Source organism: Adelges cooleyi, unplaced genomic scaffold (assembly GCF_023614345.1).
Source record: "Adelges cooleyi isolate 19-005CV unplaced genomic scaffold, UGA_ACOO_1.1 ACOO_flye_CR_arks_rails_tigmint_CR_PRNA_1, whole genome shotgun sequence".
NCBI lineage: Eukaryota > Metazoa > Arthropoda > Insecta > Hemiptera > Adelgidae > Adelges > Adelges cooleyi.
In genome coordinates, this window is record NW_026095751.1 from 578,359 (window position 1) to 598,852 (window position 20,494).

The 20,494-nt window shown below is 36.2% G+C and overlaps 2 protein-coding genes and 1 long non-coding RNA gene across 10 annotated transcripts in view; 1 reads left to right on the forward strand and 2 right to left on the reverse strand.

Annotated features, from left to right (window-relative positions):
• Positions 1-20,494, forward strand: part of LOC126833197 (sphingomyelin phosphodiesterase) — a 79,266-nt gene that overhangs the window by 50,265 nt on the left and 8,507 nt on the right. For 6 of the 7 annotated variants that reach the window (XM_050564382.1, XM_050564391.1, XM_050564364.1 and 3 more), the window contains 11 exons: positions 14,609-14,698; positions 14,784-14,980; positions 15,087-15,404; positions 15,740-15,904; positions 15,986-16,213; positions 16,427-16,599; positions 16,685-17,053; positions 17,467-17,659; positions 17,890-18,074; positions 18,143-18,328; positions 19,916-19,984. In XM_050564382.1, coding sequence (XP_050420339.1) covers positions 14,623-14,698; positions 14,784-14,980; positions 15,087-15,404; positions 15,740-15,904; positions 15,986-16,213; positions 16,427-16,599; positions 16,685-17,053; positions 17,467-17,659; positions 17,890-18,074; positions 18,143-18,328; positions 19,916-19,984 — 2,159 coding nt within the window. In that variant the 5' untranslated portion in view covers positions 14,609-14,622. Of the gene's footprint in view, positions 1-14,608; positions 14,699-14,783; positions 14,981-15,086; positions 15,405-15,739; positions 15,905-15,985; positions 16,214-16,426; positions 16,600-16,684; positions 17,054-17,466; positions 17,660-17,889; positions 18,075-18,142; positions 18,329-19,915; positions 20,441-20,494 lie in introns of those variants that run through there. The other variant, XM_050564410.1, reaches the window with a different exon arrangement.
• Positions 5,616-10,264, reverse strand: LOC126833259 (uncharacterized). Of its 2 annotated transcripts, XM_050564493.1 has the most exons (3): positions 10,155-10,264; positions 8,844-9,471; positions 5,616-6,224 (listed from the first exon to the last, which is right to left on the reverse strand). In XM_050564493.1, the coding sequence occupies exons 2-3, from the start codon at positions 9,451-9,453 to the stop codon at positions 5,869-5,871; spliced, it is 966 nt and encodes a 321-aa protein (XP_050420450.1). In that variant the 5' UTR covers positions 9,454-9,471; positions 10,155-10,264; the 3' UTR covers positions 5,616-5,868. The 2 variants fall into 2 exon arrangements, with proteins under 2 accessions (XP_050420450.1, XP_050420441.1); XM_050564484.1 differs by lacking the exon at positions 10,155-10,264 and having other exon boundaries at positions 8,844-9,500.
• Positions 12,338-19,834, reverse strand: LOC126833281 (uncharacterized). Its single transcript, XR_007684927.1, has 3 exons — positions 19,764-19,834; positions 19,483-19,562; positions 12,338-12,415 (listed from the first exon to the last, which is right to left on the reverse strand). It is a non-coding gene; the product is annotated as an uncharacterized LOC126833281 (long non-coding RNA).

Consider the following 20,494-nt stretch of genomic DNA (forward strand, 5'->3'; position numbering starts at 1 on the left):
TAAGAACATGGTTTATATTAATTAAATCACTTCTGTACTCATCCACGAATTGCCAAGAATCCAATTTTCTATGGACTAAATATTATAAAAATCTGTAATTACTTTTTTCTCCAAGGGTTGTACCTGCTTTTCTACGAAACTTTTTTTAATGACAAACAGACACGTAATTAGGAGAGAGTACAAGTAAAAATTTAGATACGAACGTACTTGGTAGAATAAGGATATAATTTTATAAACGATTATTAACAGTATACATAATTTTAACATACATATTTTCCTAACGGCTTTTATTTTAGAAATGCAAAACTTTTTTATGCTTATAATTATTGTTTCCCAAAATTCTGTAACGGAAATTTTTCTTTGTGTTTTTTGTGTTTACTTAAATTATTTTAATCTACGTGTACATGTATAAGTTTATAAAATAAAATGCCACGTTGACATATTTTACTTGATATCAAGTTGTTAATATATAATTGTTTTAAACAAGAATATTCACTTAAGACGGAACAAATAAACATGATTAATTTACACTGTAAATCGTTAATTCAATGCTAAATATATTTTAAATATTCCTGATCGTGACATTTCCTCCCGTGTCGTCGTCGTATGCAAAGCCCAAATTGATAAACCAACTGCCGAAGATATCATCAGCGTACCAATCAACTTCGTTGCTTATAAATTCCAATAAAGTCGCCTCTTCCGGTATCCTGTGGATTATTTTTTTGTACTCATAATCTCTGATTATATTCTCTGCTGTCCATTCTTTGTGTAACGGCATGACGCAATGACGTTTGACAAACTTATTTATGTGTTTGTTAAATACATCTTTAAAATTATCGCTTATAGATTTTATTGCGAGATCAACTGAATCCTCGTCGATACCTTGTTGGTCCAATTTAGACTTCGTATTAGACCAGAAATTACTAGTAAACTGGGCCAATTTTTCGAAAGCGGCCAATATACTTTTATTAGGTTTCCATGGCTGATATATGGATTTAATCAAGTCCATCGCGTCCTTCAGGTTTGTGATCCTCGGCGATATGTTTTTGATTTTGGTCAGCACCCAATCAAAACATTGGTAATATCTTTGAAGTGAGATGTCGGTCGTTATACTATCTACCTTTGTTTTTTCAGTTCGGCAAACCCGTATTAAATGTTGTAAGAATATCCTGTACTTAATAAGAACCTCCGCATACTTACACCTGAGCACAGTCCAGATCTCGTTGTATCTCTCCAGGACGTTGGATTCGTCGACCGGATTCCGGTTCGACCATATGGCTCCGAGTATTTCGGACATCGGATCCGTGGCTACATAGTTATTATTTATAAGTTCAATGAGTTTAACGTCTTCCATAAACCGCCATCCCGAATGACGCACCAACATGTTTAATTTATCAACGAGTTCCGATAGTGGTAATTCTTCCGACACAATGCTTGTAAAACCAAATACAGTAACCCAAACCAACGTTTGCAAATGCATCATCGTAGCGTCTAAAAAACAACACACATTAGCAGTATTCGATAAAAAAACTTAAATACAAGATTCGAAAAGCTGATTACAGTATTTTTTTATATTCATTTTTGTTTGAACACGTGCCGAAACTATTTGCCAATTATATTCGTGTCGACTTGTCGATTTTCACCTAACGTCCTAAACACGTTGTGTGGCACCGTTAACGTTATTTAAGGAAAAAAATATAGTTTACCTTCGTGTTACATTCGAACACAATTTTCTATCGACTTACGAATATAAAAACTTATATAAAACTTTTACTGAATAATACACCTGTAATAAAGAGCTAATGCGAGGTAAAAATGTAGCTATGAACGTTAATTGACGGTATATGTTATTTATTAAATTTACCATGCATTTTTTTCTCAACAGCTATTATTGTAGAAATGCAAAACTTTTTTATGTGCTAACTGAAATTCCTCTAAGCTACGTGTACATGTATACGGTTGTGTAGTACAAAATACTTACTAGGTATTATAATAACATGATGCAATTACCGGAGACAAACGCATTTATTTTCCTGTTTAATCATCATAGTCGTATAGTCTTTGACCAAATCTAACCTAATCTAACCAAATTATACCTAATATAATTTGCCGTGTAGTAATAATATTAATATTATACGCATTATTCTATTTTCTGGGCAAGCGAAAACACTGTAGACCTCACTGGAACTCATGAATTAGATAAGACAAAAATGTGCATTGAACATAGTAGAGGTATAGACAATGGTACAAACAACATTCTGCACAGCCTGTCTTCGTGTATAAACAAATTGTTCCGCTTCTGTAATTATAATGTAGTAGTAAATACAGTCAAGACTGTTATTACTACAATATACTAGTAGAGCTGCAACGGCAAAATCAATGTCATCGACTATAGTTATCTCTAAAAAATCTTCTTTGAAGATATCTTCTATTTCACATACTAGAACAATAATTAATAGCCTCCAAAATCGGAGTGACCGTCAACTGTATTGTAAAAACAGTAATTGTAAAGCAGACTTATACGTCTTGGCAATTTTAATTTTTAACTATACGGGTCATTCGCTAATTTCAAAGATATTTCATTCACAGAGAAGTATAAAAAATTTTAATAACTAAATGAAACAGACATTTTTTACTATTATTAGCTTACATATGATTAACGTTTTACTAATGACTTTAAAGGTGTAATAACTAAGAGGAACCTAAATAAAAACATAACTGTATATTAATTGTATCACTCCTATCTTCATCCGCGAATTGCTTTGAATCCAATTTACTATGGACTGAAGTTTATAAAAATAGTTGTAGTCGATTTTCGGTGAAACTTTTAATGACTAACAGACCTGTAATAAGGAGTGAATGCAAGGTAATTGGCTTTAAACGTAAATGGTAGTATAAGATTATAATTTTCGAAACATTAAAGAGTATTATTAATATTAACATGCATATTTTCTTAACAGCTGTTATTTCAGATATGTAAAACACTTATGTTTATAATTATTAATTTAATGTATTTACTTAAAATATTTCAATCTACGCGTTTATGTATAAGATTGTGCAATAAAATGCCACGTTGTCAAATTTTGCTTGATAACAAGTTGTTAATAAATAATGAACGTACTAGGTAGTATAATAACATAATTTTATAAACGGTTATCGACACTGTTATTTATTGATTTGAAAATACATATTTCCTTATTTTAGGTTACAAAAGTTATTTTAATATACGTGTACATGTTTAAGGTCATAAAACAAAATGCTACGTAGACAAATTTTGCTTGATATCAAGTTGTTAATATATAATTGTTTTAAACAGAAATATTCACTTAAGACGGAACAAATACAATATTATGTTGATTAATTTACACTGTAAATCGTTAATTCGGTGCTTAGTCTATTTTAATTATTCCTGATCGTGACCTTTCCCGTGTCGTCGTATGCAAAGCCCAAATTGATGAACCAACTGCCAAAGATGTCACCAGCGTACCAATCGACTTCGTTCATTACATATTCCAACATAGTCGCCTGCTGTGGTATCCTCTGGATTACCTTTTTGTACTTATAATCTCTGGTTAAATTCTCTGCTGTCCATTCTCTGTGCAACGGAATGATGCAGCTAGAGGCGACAAACGAATTTATGTGCCTGTTAAATACTTCATAAAAAAATTCGCTTATAGCTTTCATTTCGAGATCAACTGATTTCTCGTCGATACCTTGTTGGGATAATTTTGACACCGTATTTGGCGGAAAATCTTTAGTAAACTCGGCCAATTTATCTAAAGCAGCGCTTATACTTTGCTTAGGTTTCGGTGGCTGATCTAGCGAGTTAATCAAGTCCAACGCGTCTGCCAGGTTTCTGAGACTCGGCGACAGGTTTTGGAGTTTGGTCAGAACCGAATCAAAACAATGATAATATCTTTGAAGGGTAACGTCGGTCGTTTTACCATCTTCTTTTATTTTTTCATTTCGGCAAATCCGAATGAAATGTTGTAAGAAAATCCTGTACTTGATAATAACCTCTGCGTACTTACACCTGAGCACAGTCCAGATCTCCTTGTATCTTTTCTGAAAGTTGGACTCATCGACCGGTTTCCGGTTCAATGCAAGGTCTCCGAGTATTTCGAACATTGGATCCGTGATTATTAAGTTATAATTTATATGTTTTTTGATTTTAACGTCTTCCATAAACCGCCATCCCGAATGACGAACCAACATGTTTAATTTATCAACGAGTTCCGATAGTGGTAATTCTTCCGATACAACTCGAGTAAAACCAAATACAGCAATCCAAACTAGTATTGAAACCAACGTTTGCGAATGCATTATCGGAGCGTCCAAAAAACCACACACAATTTATCACTTTACGATCAAAAACTTTAACTGATGATCACTGTGTTCGAAATTTGCATTAATTTAATTAATTTGGTGTTTAAACACACACCAAAACTATTTGCCAATAATATTCGTGTCGAATTCATGATTTACACTCAACGTTCCAAACATTATGCATTACACTGTTGACGTTATTTAAGGGAAAAAGTATAGTTTACCTGTTCAAGACAGAAAATATTGAATATATTTATGAGCAGGTGTTTGGTGCGGTTTTCACCGACAAATTTGCAAGCGATCCGAAAATGTTATATTATTTGAAAGATTTATACATTTTGCTAGCTTAACATTTCTATAAAAAAATTGTATTATTATAAGTTTAGTAAGGAAACAAATGTCCCCAGCAAATATAGACATAACAAATTGTGATACGAATTTATTATTTCCTTTTTTGTATTATTTGTATTTATCTAGAGTAACATATTTGTTTATCTAAAAAGTAGTCTTTATAGGATTCCACCAAATCTAACCTAACCTAATTATACCTAATCTAATATGCCGTGTAGCGATAATATTAATATTATACACAGAAAACTATTTTCTGGGTAATCGAAAACACTGTAGACCTAACTGTTAACTCATGAATCAGATAAGACATAAATGTGCATTGAACATAGGAGAGGTATAGATAATGGTACAAACAACATCATTCATGAACAAATAAATTATTTTGCTTCTGTATTTTAATGTAGTAATAATTACAGTGTACACTGTAATTACAATATACTATTAGAGTTGAAACTGCAAAATCAATGTCATCGACTGTAGTAACCTCTAAAAATTTTCCTTTCAAGATATCTTGAACTCCATAATATAGTAGTACAGATAATAGCATGATATAAAACAAATTCTGAGGGATCGTCCACAGTATGGCAACAAGAATAATTGTAAGGAAGACTTATACGTCTTGGGCATTTTAACTTTTAACTGTATAAGTAATTCTCTAATTTTGAAGATATTTCATTCATAAAAAAATATAAAAAAATGTGAATATCTAAATGATATAGACATTTTTTCTATTATTACCTTCCTAATGATCAACGATTCCAAATAACTTTGAGGTTCTATTAAATAGAAATAAATCTAGTTCTAAGTAAAAAATATTAGGATTGTAGACACTTTTCGATGAAACATTTAATAACTAACAGACCTGTAATAAGGAGCTAATGCGAGGTAAAAATTTAGCTATAAAACGTTTATTGACAAAATGTGTTATTTGTTGGTTTTTAAATACATATTTTCAGATATTATTTCAGAAAAGCAAAAATCTATCATGTTTATAATTATTATTTCCCAAAATTCTGTAACAACGGTTTTCTTAAAGTGTTTTTTGTGTTTACTTAAATTATTTTAATCTACATGTACATGTATAAGAATGTACAATAAAATACCACGTTGACACGTTTTGATTAATATCAAGTTGTTATCAATTAAACAAAACTATACACTTAAGATGAATGAATACTATATTATGTTGAGTTAATCTACACTGTCAATCGGTGCCACGTCGCTAATCGTACTTGAATTATTTACGATAGTAACATTTCTCATGTCGTCGTATGCAAAGCCCAAATTGATGAACCAACTGCCTAAGATGTCACCAGCATACCAATCGACTTCGTTCATTACATATTCCAACAAAGTCGCCTGCTGCGGTAGCCTCTGGATTATCTTTTTGTACTCATAGTCCCTATTTAAATTATCGGCTGTCCATTCTTTGTGTAACGGCATGACACAATAACGAGCGACGAACGTATTTACACTATTGTGAAACACTTCTCTAATATGTTCGGTAATGGATCTTAGTTCGAGATCGACTAAATTCTCGTGGATACCTTGTCGATTCAATTTAGACACCGTATCTCGCCGTATAGTTTTAGTAAACTCGGCCAAATTATCATAAGCGACATTTATGCTTTGCCTAGGTTTGAATTGCGGATCTAGCGAGTTAATCAAGTCCATCGCGTCCGTCAGGTTTCTGAGACTCGGCGACACGTTTTCGAGTTTGGTCAGCACCGAATCAAAACAATGGTAATATCTTTGAAGGGAACTGTTGGTCGTTTGACGACTTATCTTTTTTTTTTCATTTCGACAAACCCGTATTAAATGTTGTAAGAATATCTTGTACTTGATAATAACCTCCGCGTACTTACATCTGAGCACAGTCCAGATCTCCGTGTATCTTTCCAGGACGTTGGATTCGTCGACCGGTTTCCGGTTCGCCCATACGGCTCCTAGTATTTCGGACATAGGGTCCGTTGTTATTAAGCGGTGATTTATAAGTTTTATGATTTTAACGTCTTCCATAAACCGCCATCCCGAATGATGAACCAACATGTTTAATTTATCAACGAGTTCCGATCTTTGTAAGTCATCCGACACAATGCTTGTAAAACCAAACACTGCAATCCAAAACAATGTTGAAATCAAAGTTTGCGTATGCATTATCGTAGCGTCCAAAAACTATAACACAACACCAATATTCAATAAAAAAAAAACTAGAAGTGAAGAACGTTGTGTTCAGAAATTCGATTAAAATTTTATTGTATTAAAGTTTTGTTGAAACACATGCCGAAACTATTTGTCAATAATATGACGTCGAGGCCATGATTGACGTACGTCAACCTCATGCGCTCCGCCTTAAAGTTATTGGCGAAAAGTCAATTTACGTTTGTCTTACAGCAAACATTAAACATATTTATTATCATGTGTTAGGTGTGGTTTCACTAGATATTGACTGACAAATTTATACTTTTTTTTAGCATAAAATATATTCTAAGATTTTTTATGATTGTAGGTTTAGTAGAATATAAGAGCGTTGCCAGCAAATTTAGACTGTTATAAGTGTAGTAATAATTAATTATTTCTTAGTTTTTTATTTTTGTAGTGTAAACGATTTGTTTTTTAAGATGTTAATCATATAAGCTTGGATTAAACGTTTCGCTTGAATAACTTGATACTGAAAACTTGATTTGCAATAGTTTTCTACCGGAAGACAATTTAATGATATATCATTTATCGATAAATTATTAAACTGTAGAAAAAATTGTCTAGAAATACTTAGAGAAAATTAGTTGGCACGTTCCCGTTTAAAATTGTCGTTCTACGACTACTATTTATGAACCTTTCCACTCTCAGGCAAACAACTTTAATGAGCCCCCAAGCCGTATATTAAGGAAATAGAACTGTATAGCTCTCGATTTTAATTTTGAAAGCGAATCTAAACTTCGCCTTTCGTGTCTGAGTCACGGGTAAATAACTGTTACTATAAAATTTATCGAAAAAATTAACAAATCGTCGTCATGCCATCGTTTTGGCCAAAACATGTATTTAAGACTATCCTATCGTCATAGATTGCAAAGAAATTATAGATCAGAAATAATCACTATTCACGAGCCAGAGGGCTAAAGCATGTTCCATGTTTTATAAATTTAGACGTAAGACTTTAAGAGTAGACTGTAACTTTTTTCTATTATTAGCTTACTTATGATAACGTTTCCTAATGACTTTGAGGTTCCAATAATTAATAGTTACCTAAATAAAAACAAATTTTTATATTAATTTTATCCCTCCTGTCCTCATACACGAATTGCCTGGAACCCAATATTCTATGGACTAAAGGTTATAAAAAATTTGTAATTAAATTTTACTCCAAGGTTAATGCCGCTTTTCGATGAAACATTGAATGACTAACGGACCTGTAAAAATGTGCGAATGCAAAGTAAAAAATTAAATTAATTATAAATTTAAAAATATAGATTTTAAACACTTTGTAGTATAAGATTATAATTTTGTAAACGCATATTGACAGTATAATTAATTTTAATATACAAAATGTCTTAACAGCGATTACTTCTTAAATGCAAACCTTTTTTATGTTGATAATTATTATTTCCTAAAATTCAGTAACAGCAGTTCGCCTTATTGTTTTATGTGTTTACTTAAATTATTTTAATCTACGTGTAACATGTATAAGGTTATAAAATAAAATGCCACGTTGACAAATTTTGCTTGATATCAAGTTGTAAATAAATAACTGTGTTATAATAACAGAAATATGCAATTAAGATAATGGAATGAATACAATATTATGTTGAGTTAATCTACACTGTCAATGGGTGCCACGTCGCTAATCGTACTTGAATTATTTACGATAGTAACATTTCCCGTGCCGTCGTATGCAAATCCCAAATTGATGAACCAACTGCCTATGATATCATTAGCGTACCAATCGACTTCGTTCATTACATATTCCAACAGAGTCGCCTGCTCCGGTATCCTCTGGATTATCTTTTTGTACTCATAGTCCCTAATTAAATTCTCGGCTGTCCATTCTTTGTGTAACGGCATGACGCAATAACGGGCGACGAACGTCTTTACGTAATTCTGAAACACTTCTCTAATATGTTCGGAAATAGATCTTAGTTCGAGATCGACTAAATTATCGTGGATACCTTGTCGATTCAATTTAGAAACCGTATCTCGCCGTATAGTTTTAGTAAACTCGGCCAATTTATCATAAGCGACATTTATACTTTGCCTAGGTTTGAATTGCGGATCTAGCGAGTTAATCAAGTCCATCGCGTCCGTCAGGTTTCTGAGACTCGGCGACACGTTTTCGAGTTTGGTCAGCACCGAATCAAAACAATGGTAATATCTTTGAAGGGAACTGTTGGTCGTTTGACGACTTATCTTTTTTTTTTCATTTCGACAAACCCGTATTAAATGTTGTAAGAATATCTTGTACTTGATAATAACCTCCGCGTACTTACATCTGAGCACAGTCCAGATCTCCGTATATCTTTCCAGGACGTTGGATTCGTCGACCGGTTTCCGGTTCTCCCATACGGCTCCTAGTATTTCGGACATAGGGTCCGTTGTTATTGTGCAGTGATTTATAAGTTTTATGATTTTAACGTCTTCCATAAACCGCCATCCCGAATGATGAACCAACATGTTTAATTTGTTAACGAGTTCCGATCTTTGTAAGTCATCCGACACAATGCTTGTAAAACCAAACACTGCAATCCAAAACAATGTTGAAATCAAAGTTTGCGTATGCATTATCGTAGCGTCCAAAAACTATAACACAACACCAATATTCAATAAAAAAAAAACTATGAGTGAAGAACGTTGTGTTCAGAAATTCGATTAAAATTTGTATTATATTAACACATGCCGAAACTATTTGTCAATAATATGAGCGTCGATTGTTTTTTGTACCAGAAGACAATTTAATGATATATCATTTATCGATAAATTAATAAACTGTAGAAAAAATTGTCTAGAAATACTTGAGAAAATTAGTTGGCACGTTCTTGTTTAAAATTGTCGTTCTACGACTACTATTTATGAACCTTTCCACTCTCAGGCAAACAGCTTTAATGAGCTTCCAAGCCGTATATTAAGGGAATAGAACTATATTGCTCTCGATTTTAATTTTGAAAGCGAATCTAAACTTAGCCTTTTGTGTCTGAGTCACGGGTAAATAACTGTTACTATAAAATTTTCGAAATAATAACGAATCGTCGTCATGCCATCGTTTTGGCCAAAACATGTATTTAAGACTATCCTATCGTCATAGATTGCAAAGAAATTGTAGATCAGAAATAATCACTATTCAAGAGCCAGAGGGCTAAAGCATGTTCCATGTTTTATAAATTTAGCCGTAAGACTTTAAGAGTAGACTGCAACTTTTTTTTATTATTAGATTACTTATGATATCGTTTCCTAATGACTTTGAGGTTCCAATAATTAATAGTTACCTCATCCACGAATTGCCTGGAACCCAATATTTTATGGAATAAAGATTATAAAAATCTGTAATTAAATTTTACTCCAATGGTTAAAACCGCTTTTTGGTGAAACATTTAATGACAAACGGACCTGTAAAAATGAGCGAATGTAAAGAAAAAAATAAAAATATAGATTTCAAACACTTTGTGATATAAGATTATAATTTTGTAAACGCATATTGAAAGTATAATTAATTTTAATATACAAAATGTCTTAACAGCTATTACTTCTTAAATGCAAACCTTTTTTTGTTGATAATTATTATTTCCTAAAATTCAGTAACAGTAGTTCGCTTTGTTGTTTTATGTGTTTACTTAAATTATTTTAATCTACGTGTACATGTATAAGGTTATAAAATAAAATGCCACGTTGACAAATTTTGCTTAATATCAAGTTGTTTATAAATAATTGTTTTAAACAAAAATATTCATTTAACACAGAATGAATATAATATTATGATGATTAGTTTACACTGTAAATCGTAAGTATATTTTAATTATTCCTGATCGTGATTTTTCCCGTGTCGTCGTATGCAAAGCCCAAATTGATGAACCAACTGCCTAAGATGTCACCAGCATACCAATCAACTTCGTTCATTACATATTCCAATAAAGTCGCCTGCTGCGGTAACCTCTGGATTATCTTTTTGTACTCATAATCTCTGTTTAAATTTTCTGCTGTCCATTCTCTGTGCATCGGCATAATGCAATAACGGGCGACAAACGGGTTTACGATATTGTGAAACACATTCCCGATATACTGGCTTATGGAAAATAATTCGAGATCCACCAAATCCTCGTTGACACCTTGCTGAACCAATTTAGACCACGTATCATCCCGTAAAGTTGTAGTGAATTCGGCCAATTTTTCGTAAGCTAGCATTATATATTTCTTAGGTTTGCATAGCGGATTTAGCGAGTTAATCAATACCATCGCGTCCATCAGGTTTCTGAGACTCAGCGACACGTTTTGGAGTTTGGTCAGCACCGAATCAAAACAATGGTAATACCTTTGAAGTGAGCTGTCGGTCGTTTTTTTATTTTCCTTTGTTTTTTCATTTCGGCAAACCCGAATTAAATGTTGTAAGAATATCTTGTACTTAATAATAACCTCCGCATACTTACACCTGAGCACAGTCCAAATCTCCTCGTATCTTCCAATGGCGTTGAATTCATCGATCGGATTTCGGTTTTCCCAAATGGCTCCCAGTATTTCTGACATCGGATCTGTGACTGTTTTGCAATTATTTATAGTTTTTATGATTTTAACGTCTTCCATAAACTGCCAGCCCGAATGATGAACCAACGTGTTTAATTTATTAGCGAGTTCCAATAGTTGTATGTCTTCTGATTCTACGCATGTAAAACCTAATACAGCCACCCAAACTAGTAGTGGAACAATTGTTTTCGAATGCATTATCGTAGGGTCTAAAAATAACGCACAATAGCACTATTCGATAAAAAAATCTTTACTGAAAACCACAAGGTTTAAAAATTTCATTACGGTTATAGGTAATTTCATTTTTTGTTTAAACACATGCCGAATCTATTTGCTCATAATATTCGTTCCGAATTCATGATTTACACTCGTGGTCCCAAACATGATACGATACACCGTTGACGTCATTTAAGGGAAAAAGTATAGTTTACGTTCGACGAACATTTAGTCCAAAACTGCAAAATATTGAACTGAATGTTTAGACCTTTTTTTGTATTATTAGCTTACTTATGATCAACGTTTACTTATTACTTCGAGGTTCCAATAATTAATAGTTACCTAATTAAAAACATGATGTATGTTAATTTCATCACTCCTGTTCTCATCCACGAATTGCCTCGGACCCATTTCTACGAACAAAATATTATGAAAATCTGTAATTAAATTTTACTCCAAGTTGTAACGATGGCACTTGCCCGACATATTATTAGTAATAATAATAGTATCTTGGGACGTTACTTCCAAACCAAACCTATGAGGTCTAATTGTCACATGGTCTGGGCACAAAATGCAAATATAAATATATAATTAGAGGAGAGGGAGTGACGCGACTCGCGCTAGTGGACGTATTCGCATCCACCTATATACTAATTAGTTGACATCTTACCATCTACCCGCTAATATCTTATTTTATAATTACTTAATTATCCCGTACCTTATTTATATTTTTTGTGCGTGTCACTCCACTTGTCCAAACTCCGGGTTTCCACGGACCAGGTAACAGGTGTAAAACCTATAAATATATTTATACATATTGTTTTATCGTTTTAATATTTTATCAATAACTAAATTCTTAACCGGCGTTAGGCCTTTTTAAATATATAATATTGTACGTTGCTACTTGAGAGTTTAGTTTATTTACTTCAAGGTACGACCGGCCCTTTTGTTCTTCTGGGCGGTTATATAAATTTACAAATAGTCTCTAGGAATATTTAAGGGCAGATACAGGGTAGCTTTCTGTCCCGGCTAGGGTCCCCAAATTTAGCCTTAGAAGGCGAACAGTCGTGGGTGTGATCCATTCACCGCATTGTACCGTAACAAAGTATTGTAGCCGCTTTTTGATAAAAATTTGAATGATTACCAGACCTGTATTAATGAGCGAATGCAAAGTAAAAAATGTACATTTTAAACACTTGGTAATATAAGAATATAATTTTGTAAACGTTTATTGATAATATAATTAATTTTAACATACATATTTTCTTAACAGCTATTATTTTAGAAATGAAAAACGTTTTTCTGTTTATAATTATTATTTTCCAAAATTCTGTTATCGCGATTTTTCTTTGTGTCTTATGTGTTTACTTAAATTATTTTAATCTACGTGTACATGTATAAGATTGTAAAATAAAATGCCACGTTGACAAATTTTGCTTGTTTTAAACAAAAATATCTAAATAAGTCAGAAATACACAATATTATTAATTTACACTATAAATCGTTACTTCGGTAATTATTATATTTTAATTATTCACGATTATGACATTTCTCCGTGTCGTCGCATGCAAAGCCCAAATTGATGAACCAACTGCCTAAGATATCATCAGCGTACCAATCGACTTCGTTCATTACATATTCCAATAAAGTCGCCTGCTGCGGTAACCTCTGGATTATCTTTTTGTACTCATAATCTCTGTTTAAATTTTCTGCTGTCCATTCTCTGTGCAACGGCATAATGCAATTACGGCGGACAAACGGGTTTACGATATTGTGAAACACAGTACCGATATACTGACTTATGGATTGTAATTCGAGATCGACCAAATCCTCGTGGATACCTTGTTGAGCCAATTTAGACCACGTATCATCCCGTAAAGTTTTAGTAAATTCGGCTAATTTTTTGTAAGCGACCGTTATATTTTTTATAGGTTTCCGTGGCTTATCTAGGAAATGAATCAAATCCAACGCGTCTGACAGGGTTCTGAGCCTCGGAGATACGTTTTGGAGTTTGGTCAGCACCGAATCAAAACAATGGTAATATCTTTGAAGTGAGAAGTCGGTCGTTTTATTATTTTCCTTTGTTTTTTCATTTCGGCAAACTCGAATTAAATGCTGTAGGAATATCTTGTACTTAATAATAACCTCCGCGTACTTACATCTGAGCACAGTCCTGATCTCCGTGTATCTTTCCCAGAGGTTAAATTCGTTGACCGGATTCCGGTTTTCCCTAATGGCTCCCAGTATTTCTGACATCGGATCTGTGACTGTTTTGCAATTATTTATAGTTTTTACGATTTTAACGTCTTCCATAAACCGCCATCCCGGATGATGAACCAACATGTTTAATTTATTAGCGAGTTCCGATAGTTGTATGTCTTCCGATACAACTCCAGGAGTAAAACCTAATACAACAACCCAAACTAGAATTGAAACCAACGTTTGCAAATGCATTATCGTAACATCCAAAAAACTACACACAATAGCAATATTCGATAAAAAAAACTTTAATAAAAATCACAAGGCTCAACAATTTGAATACAGTTTTAATTAATTTCGTTTTTTTGTTTAAACACATGCCGAAACTGTAGACCAATAATATTCGTGTCGAATTCACGATTTACACTCAACGTTCCAAGCATGATGCGATGACGTCATTTAAGGGGTAATTCTTCGTCTTACAGCAAACATTGGACATATTTATTATCACCGGTTTGGTGTGGTTTCCTCTAGATATTCACTGACAAATTTATACTTTTTTTTTAGATTAAACGGTATTCCAAGATGTTTTATGATTGTGGGTTTAGTAAGAAAACAAAAGCGTCCTCAGGAAATTAAGATACTAATATTATTATATAATACTATTGTTTCCTATTTTTATTTTGTAGTGTCACAGATTTGTTTATCAAAGACCGTGGCCTGTGTTCGTGTCTGCGTAGACCGTAATTACAATATACCAATAATGTTTTATTTTTTGTTTGTTTTACAGATCTCAGACATATTATGCTGTTCAGACTGTCGACAACATGGTCATATCTCATAATTCCACTTGTCGCTGTCCTAGTAGTTTGCACAACAGGTCTGCATCGCGGTGTCGTTGTTATTTGAAGGTGTTTTTTTTTTTTGTTTCAAACTTTAATTTGTCAACTTTTTTTCTATCACAGGTGTGCCGATCGAGAACCGGAGGAATTCGACGCCAGCCAAATGGAACACGCACAACATGTCCACGTGGGACGACGTGTCTTTTTTAAGCGCAGACTCCGATTACCTACCATTGCTCAAAGTCAACAAAACGGTTGTGTTGACCGTGGAAATGGAAAAAATCGAAAACGACACACTTAAACATTTGAGTGACTTGAAGGTACAGAGTGTCCTAAAACATGCTCAACGTCCAATGTCTTTCATTCGAGGCAATATTTACATTTTCAATCTGTGTCTTAACGTTCATTTTTGATTTGTGTGCGCAGGCAAACTACAGCAAATACTTCTACGACACGGATGGCAAGTTCAACATGGACGACGCCAGAGCTTCTCGGGCCACGCTGCCGCCGTTCCTGGGCAAAGCGCTTCAGTTCCTAAATTTCGATCAAGTAGTCTTCGAGGTGGAGACCAGCGTCATGTCCAAAGTGTCGTGTACAGCATGCAAAGCCGGCGCCGCTTTGCTGCAGCGGTACATACGAATGGGCAAGACCCGTGATGACATCAAGATTATGGCAAATAACTTCTGCAAGAGTTTCAAATTGCAGACGCCTCGTGTCTGCGAGGGCATCACCGAAATGTTTAGCGTAAGTGTGGTTCAAAGCCAAATCCACCCTGTGACTGAACAAATTAATTCAAACTTTCCTTTGAATGGAAGACATTGGATCATGAACGTGTCTAGATCACTTGGAACGAGATAACTGTTTCACCATCCCATCGGCACTTATTACTATCCCCTCCCTTTTGTGTCACGAACATTTCTGACACAAAAGGGACCACCCAGCTTCTCGGTCATTCAAACTAGCATCTAACCTAAACTTATTCTTACACTAGTCAGTCCCGTTTTCCCTGCTGTCGGCAATGCCTAACCTCATTTCTACTCACAACTCTGATGAACGATTCTTATTTTTTTTGTCCCCAGGGAGAAGTGGTGTACGTTCTGGAGAGGATAACGATCGGGCCCGAAGAGATATGCAGTTTTGTCATTGGAGACGTCTGCGGAGACGTGTACAACCCCACTCACGATTGGGACGTGGTGTTCCCGCCGGTGCCCAAACCGACTCCGGTCGAAATCAAAATTCCAAAAGTAACGTCCAGATTGATTTTTCTCTCAAACTTGGCCCGCGCGTCATGTGTGTAACCCGCATTTCGTTTGACTTCTACACAGGAACCGATACCGCAGTTCAAAGTGCTGCACTTGTCCGACACTCATTTCGACCCTTACTACCAGGAGGGAACGAACGCCGCTTGCAACGAACCGCTGTGCTGCAGGCTGACCAACGGGCCGGCGGCCGACCACCAGAGCAGAGCCGGAAGATGGGGAGACTACCGGAAGTGCGACACACCCAAGCGCACGGTGGATAACATGCTGCAGCACATCGTAGCCAATCACGCCGTAAGTGTTGATTTTGACAGCTGATAGCGGTTCTTGATAAGAGAATGGTGATAAGGGACAGCCGACGATGACTCCTGACGAGAGATCGGAGAGGGAAAGAAAGAAGGTGTAGCGGAGAAATGAACATGTTTAGCGATACGAACCTAACCTAACCAGACCTGACCGTAACCTGTGACTATTCTAACCTGACCTTTGGCCCGTTTGACCCGACAGGACATCGACTACATCATATGGACGGGCGATCTGCCGGCGCACGACATCTGGAACCAGACGCGGGAGGAGAACTTGGCGATACTCAAGGAAACGGTGCAGCAGTTGCTGACCATGTTCCCGGGGGTGCCCATATTCCCGGCATTAGGCAACCACGAATCGGTTCCGGTCAACAGGCGAGTGTCCCCGACAACGGGGCTGCGGTTCGTTGCTCGTTGTGTAATATTGTATATTAATAGCGTGTGATCGGTGGTTTTCCAGCTTTCCGCCAAGTTCTGTGGTGAACACTCCGGAATACGGTATCGACTGGCTGTACAGCGAGCTGGACACGCAATGGCGCCGATGGCTGCCGGGCTCGGTGAGCAGGACCATCAAGCGAGGGGCGTTCTACAGCGTGCTGGTCCGTCCCGGTTTCCGGATCGTCTCGCTCAACATGAACTATTGCAACAACAAAAACTGGTGGCTGCTCATGAACAGCACCGACCCCGTCAAGGAGCTCCAGTGGTTCATATACGAGCTGCAGAACGCAGAGTTCAGCGGCGAAAAAGTCCACGTGCTCGGGCACATACCGCCGGGACATCCGGACTGTTTGAAAGTCTGGAGTCGCAACTATTACGCCATCATCTCCAGGTGACCAAAGCGTAGGCTCGCCCGAACCGGATCTACCCCCGAACGCAGCCTTTAATTAGCCTCTCCGACTAACCGTCCAGCCCGATTAAGGGGCCGTTGCCAGTTGACATCACGCGGAAGCCCCGGGGATAGAACTTCACCAAACAATCTAACCCTAACTAAACCCAACCAAACCAAACTTACCTATTCCATCACTTTCCACTTTCTTCTCCTCTTCTTGCCCTAACCAACCCCTTAGCGAAGTCGTTATCAGCTGTCTCTTGTCACTGATCTTGACTTTTCCCTTCCCTTCCCTCTCTTCTGTTTCCTTTCTACTCCTACCCTCGCTCACTGACCAAGTCGAACCTCTAACCGTTCAGCCCGATTTAAGACGAGAAAAATGACTATATATGACTTTTAATATTTTGTGACAGATATGAAAGTACGATAACCGCTCAGTTCTTCGGTCACACGCACTACGACGAGTTCGAAATTTTCTACGACACCCAAAACCTGGGCAGACCAGTGAGCGTGGCATACTTGGGTCCGTCCGTCACGCCCTACTCGGACTTGAATCCCGGCTATCGGATTTACTACGTGGACGGCGACCGAGAACAATCTACCAGGGTATGTATTTAAACAAACCACTTTCTTGGCTCTTTTCCCTACACCTTAATGTCTGTCATTCAAGACTGGATCTGCAATGTGGATTGCATCTAATTTCTTATCCCTAGTCCTTTGTCAGCTGACGTGACATCAGTCAATGGGTGGAGAGATGGCACTTATCCTTTCCCTCCTCCTCCTCCCCCCGAGTTGCACCGACGGTCGTCTAACGCCGATATGTCTCTGTTGAACAGACAGTGCTCGATCACGAGACGTGGGTGATGAACCTGAGAGAGGCGAACCTGTACGATTATCCGATCTGGCAGAAGCTGTACTCGACCCGGACGGCGTACAAGTTGCCTTCGCTGTTGCCACAAGACTGGGACGCGTTCATCAACAAGCTGACCGACGACACGGAAGCGTTCGACTTGTACTACAAGTAAGAAACGGGGAGCTGACAAGGACTCTTGGCAATTAAACCCTATCCGTTCCTCATCCGTTTTGCAGGCACTATTGGAAAAACTCGCCGGTCCGACCCGCGTGCGACGCAGAGTGCAAGAAGCGCATGATATGCGACCTCCGTTCGGGTCGCTCCCATGACCGGAAAACCCTGTGCCAGGAAATCGAGTCCCGGATCGACCGCGGCTCCCGGATAGGCTGGGGAACGTGGCTCTACAACGGGTTCACCGCATCGTATGTTCCCGTATTGATCCGTATCGGCTTCTGCTGGACGCCTGCTATTGCATTGCTGGCCATTCGATTTCTGCCTGCTAGCTTCCGCTTTCGACCGGAACCGGATCCAGTACCTAACACTCTTTCCCACCTCCCACACACACACACACACACACCCCATCCACGAGCCTAGGTAAATAATTCGCATTTCTCCCCATTATCCAACTATTTGTTTCCTTCTCTCGTTTTTGTTCCTCTCAAGTTTACTTTCTTCTCCATCCCTCGCCCACTAACATGACCAAACCGGACTCTGCTGATTACCTACCTCCAATCTCACCGACCGCAACTGATTGAATTTGAGAAACCGTTCCAAGTCCTAATCTTTACCAGTCGACACCACGTGGATGTGGACATAGGACTTTACCAACCGACTTACTACTTACTTAACTTACCTTACCAAATCTAACCCCAAGCCAATTACCTAAAATCCTAACGGTGAAAAAGCCAACGATACAAATATCTCTATTAATGGCAGCTCTAAATGTTTCTGGTTTTGTAAATAATATATTTTTTATATAAGTGTTTGTATTATTTTTCCAAAAAATCAAACTAGTGTTCTAAAAAAAAAAATTGGAAAAAGTAATTTTTTTCTCTTTCCAAAAATCGGCTGAAAATTCATTTAACTAAAACTGTTTAGCTAATATTATTTCAAACGGCGCCTGGATAAAATTAAGAAGACATTGCCTATCTTTTGCCCCTTAACAAACTGCCCTTACCGTTTAAAATATATTTCAATAAATACACAAGTACCTAGTAAAGGTGTGTTTTGTGCGTTTGAATAATTTTCAATTTAAGTTTTATTCAAAACTGATTTTGTCAGTTTGTCTAGCGCTTCGATTATTATTTGTTTTAAAAATTATTTACACAGCCGTTTAACATGTTTTTCATTTAATATGCATTTGCCTTCAAAGTTATAAACAATTAAACTATATTAACCAATTTCAAAAAATATTTTTTTTTTTTTTTAAACTGCCAATTTATCCTTAAGTGTACATAGTCAATGGGGAAAAAATTTGTGGGGCGAGGGGACTATTGTGCTTATTTCGGGGGAAAACCCTCAGCCCATTCCCCCCTTAGGCCAAACCGTTTCTTATAATATGTAATTTTGTACTTACTTTTCAAGTGAAAGTATTGGATCCGCCCTTTGCTTCAAACGTAACAGCTACGCATAACACACAACGCTTTATCGTAATCGCTACAAATATAATATATTGTTATATAAACTACTATAACGGTAATAATGATTGTTAGAATTTTTGTAAGAGAGAAGAAAATATAAATTAACGAAGGTGAAGGTGATCTATTACCTAAATGCTATCACACAGCAATCTTCTATACCTCTTATCGGTGAGTGGGATATTTATTTTCTATAATAAATTATAATATTATTATTTACCGATCGGAGTGACGACGCCGATAGTCGTTTCTCTTCGTTTCGGTTACGCGTCACACACACGGTGGAAAAACTGTACAGAAAAATTACATGTGTTACATTACATATTAAGCTTTGCATTATAATTTTTTATAATACTATGATTTTCTAACCAGGATGTCCGTAATCATGTCCATACCTCATTACACGTACCAGATACCGAAATACCTGCTCGGATACACCAGGTGAGCGCCACCGTCGTCGACTACCGCCGAGCGTTAACGGAACGAACGAAAGTCTAAGTACAAAAAAAAATAACGCAAACAGAAAATATGTGATCCTGACCGGATCGGACGAGTGGGCGCCGCCGAACCGGTCGAACCCACGACGACAGTTTGTGTTTACGATAATCTATTACAGCCGTCGGTTGTCAAAGTTCTACGGTTTTATTTTTTTCAATTTAAATCGATCGGTTTATAAAAAAATTAAAAAATTAAACCTAAAGACGATAATCAAACGCGTATCGTATGTGACATTGTTTTAGGATATTTTAATATAATAATATTAAAAAAAAAATTAACATGCTTGTGATTGTATCATCATACACGTCGTACATTGTATCTCTCTCTCTCTCTCTCTCTTAAATTATTATATGAAAATAAAAAAAAATCAACCATAAGACAATGTTTATCATGTACAGATTTAATTATAAGAATTATTACAAAAAAAAAAAAAAAAAAGATATATTACAAAAT

Bases quoted from the DNA above. Each gene is read 5' to 3' on its own strand.
- LOC126833259 (XM_050564493.1), bottom strand. From the start codon at position 9,453: ATGCATACGCAAACTTTGATTTCAACATTGTTTTGGATTGCAGTGTTT. The intron at 6,225-8,843 runs GTATCCACGATA...TGAATCGACAAG, and splicing joins TTCTAAATTGAATCGACAAG to GTATCCACGAGAATTTAGTC.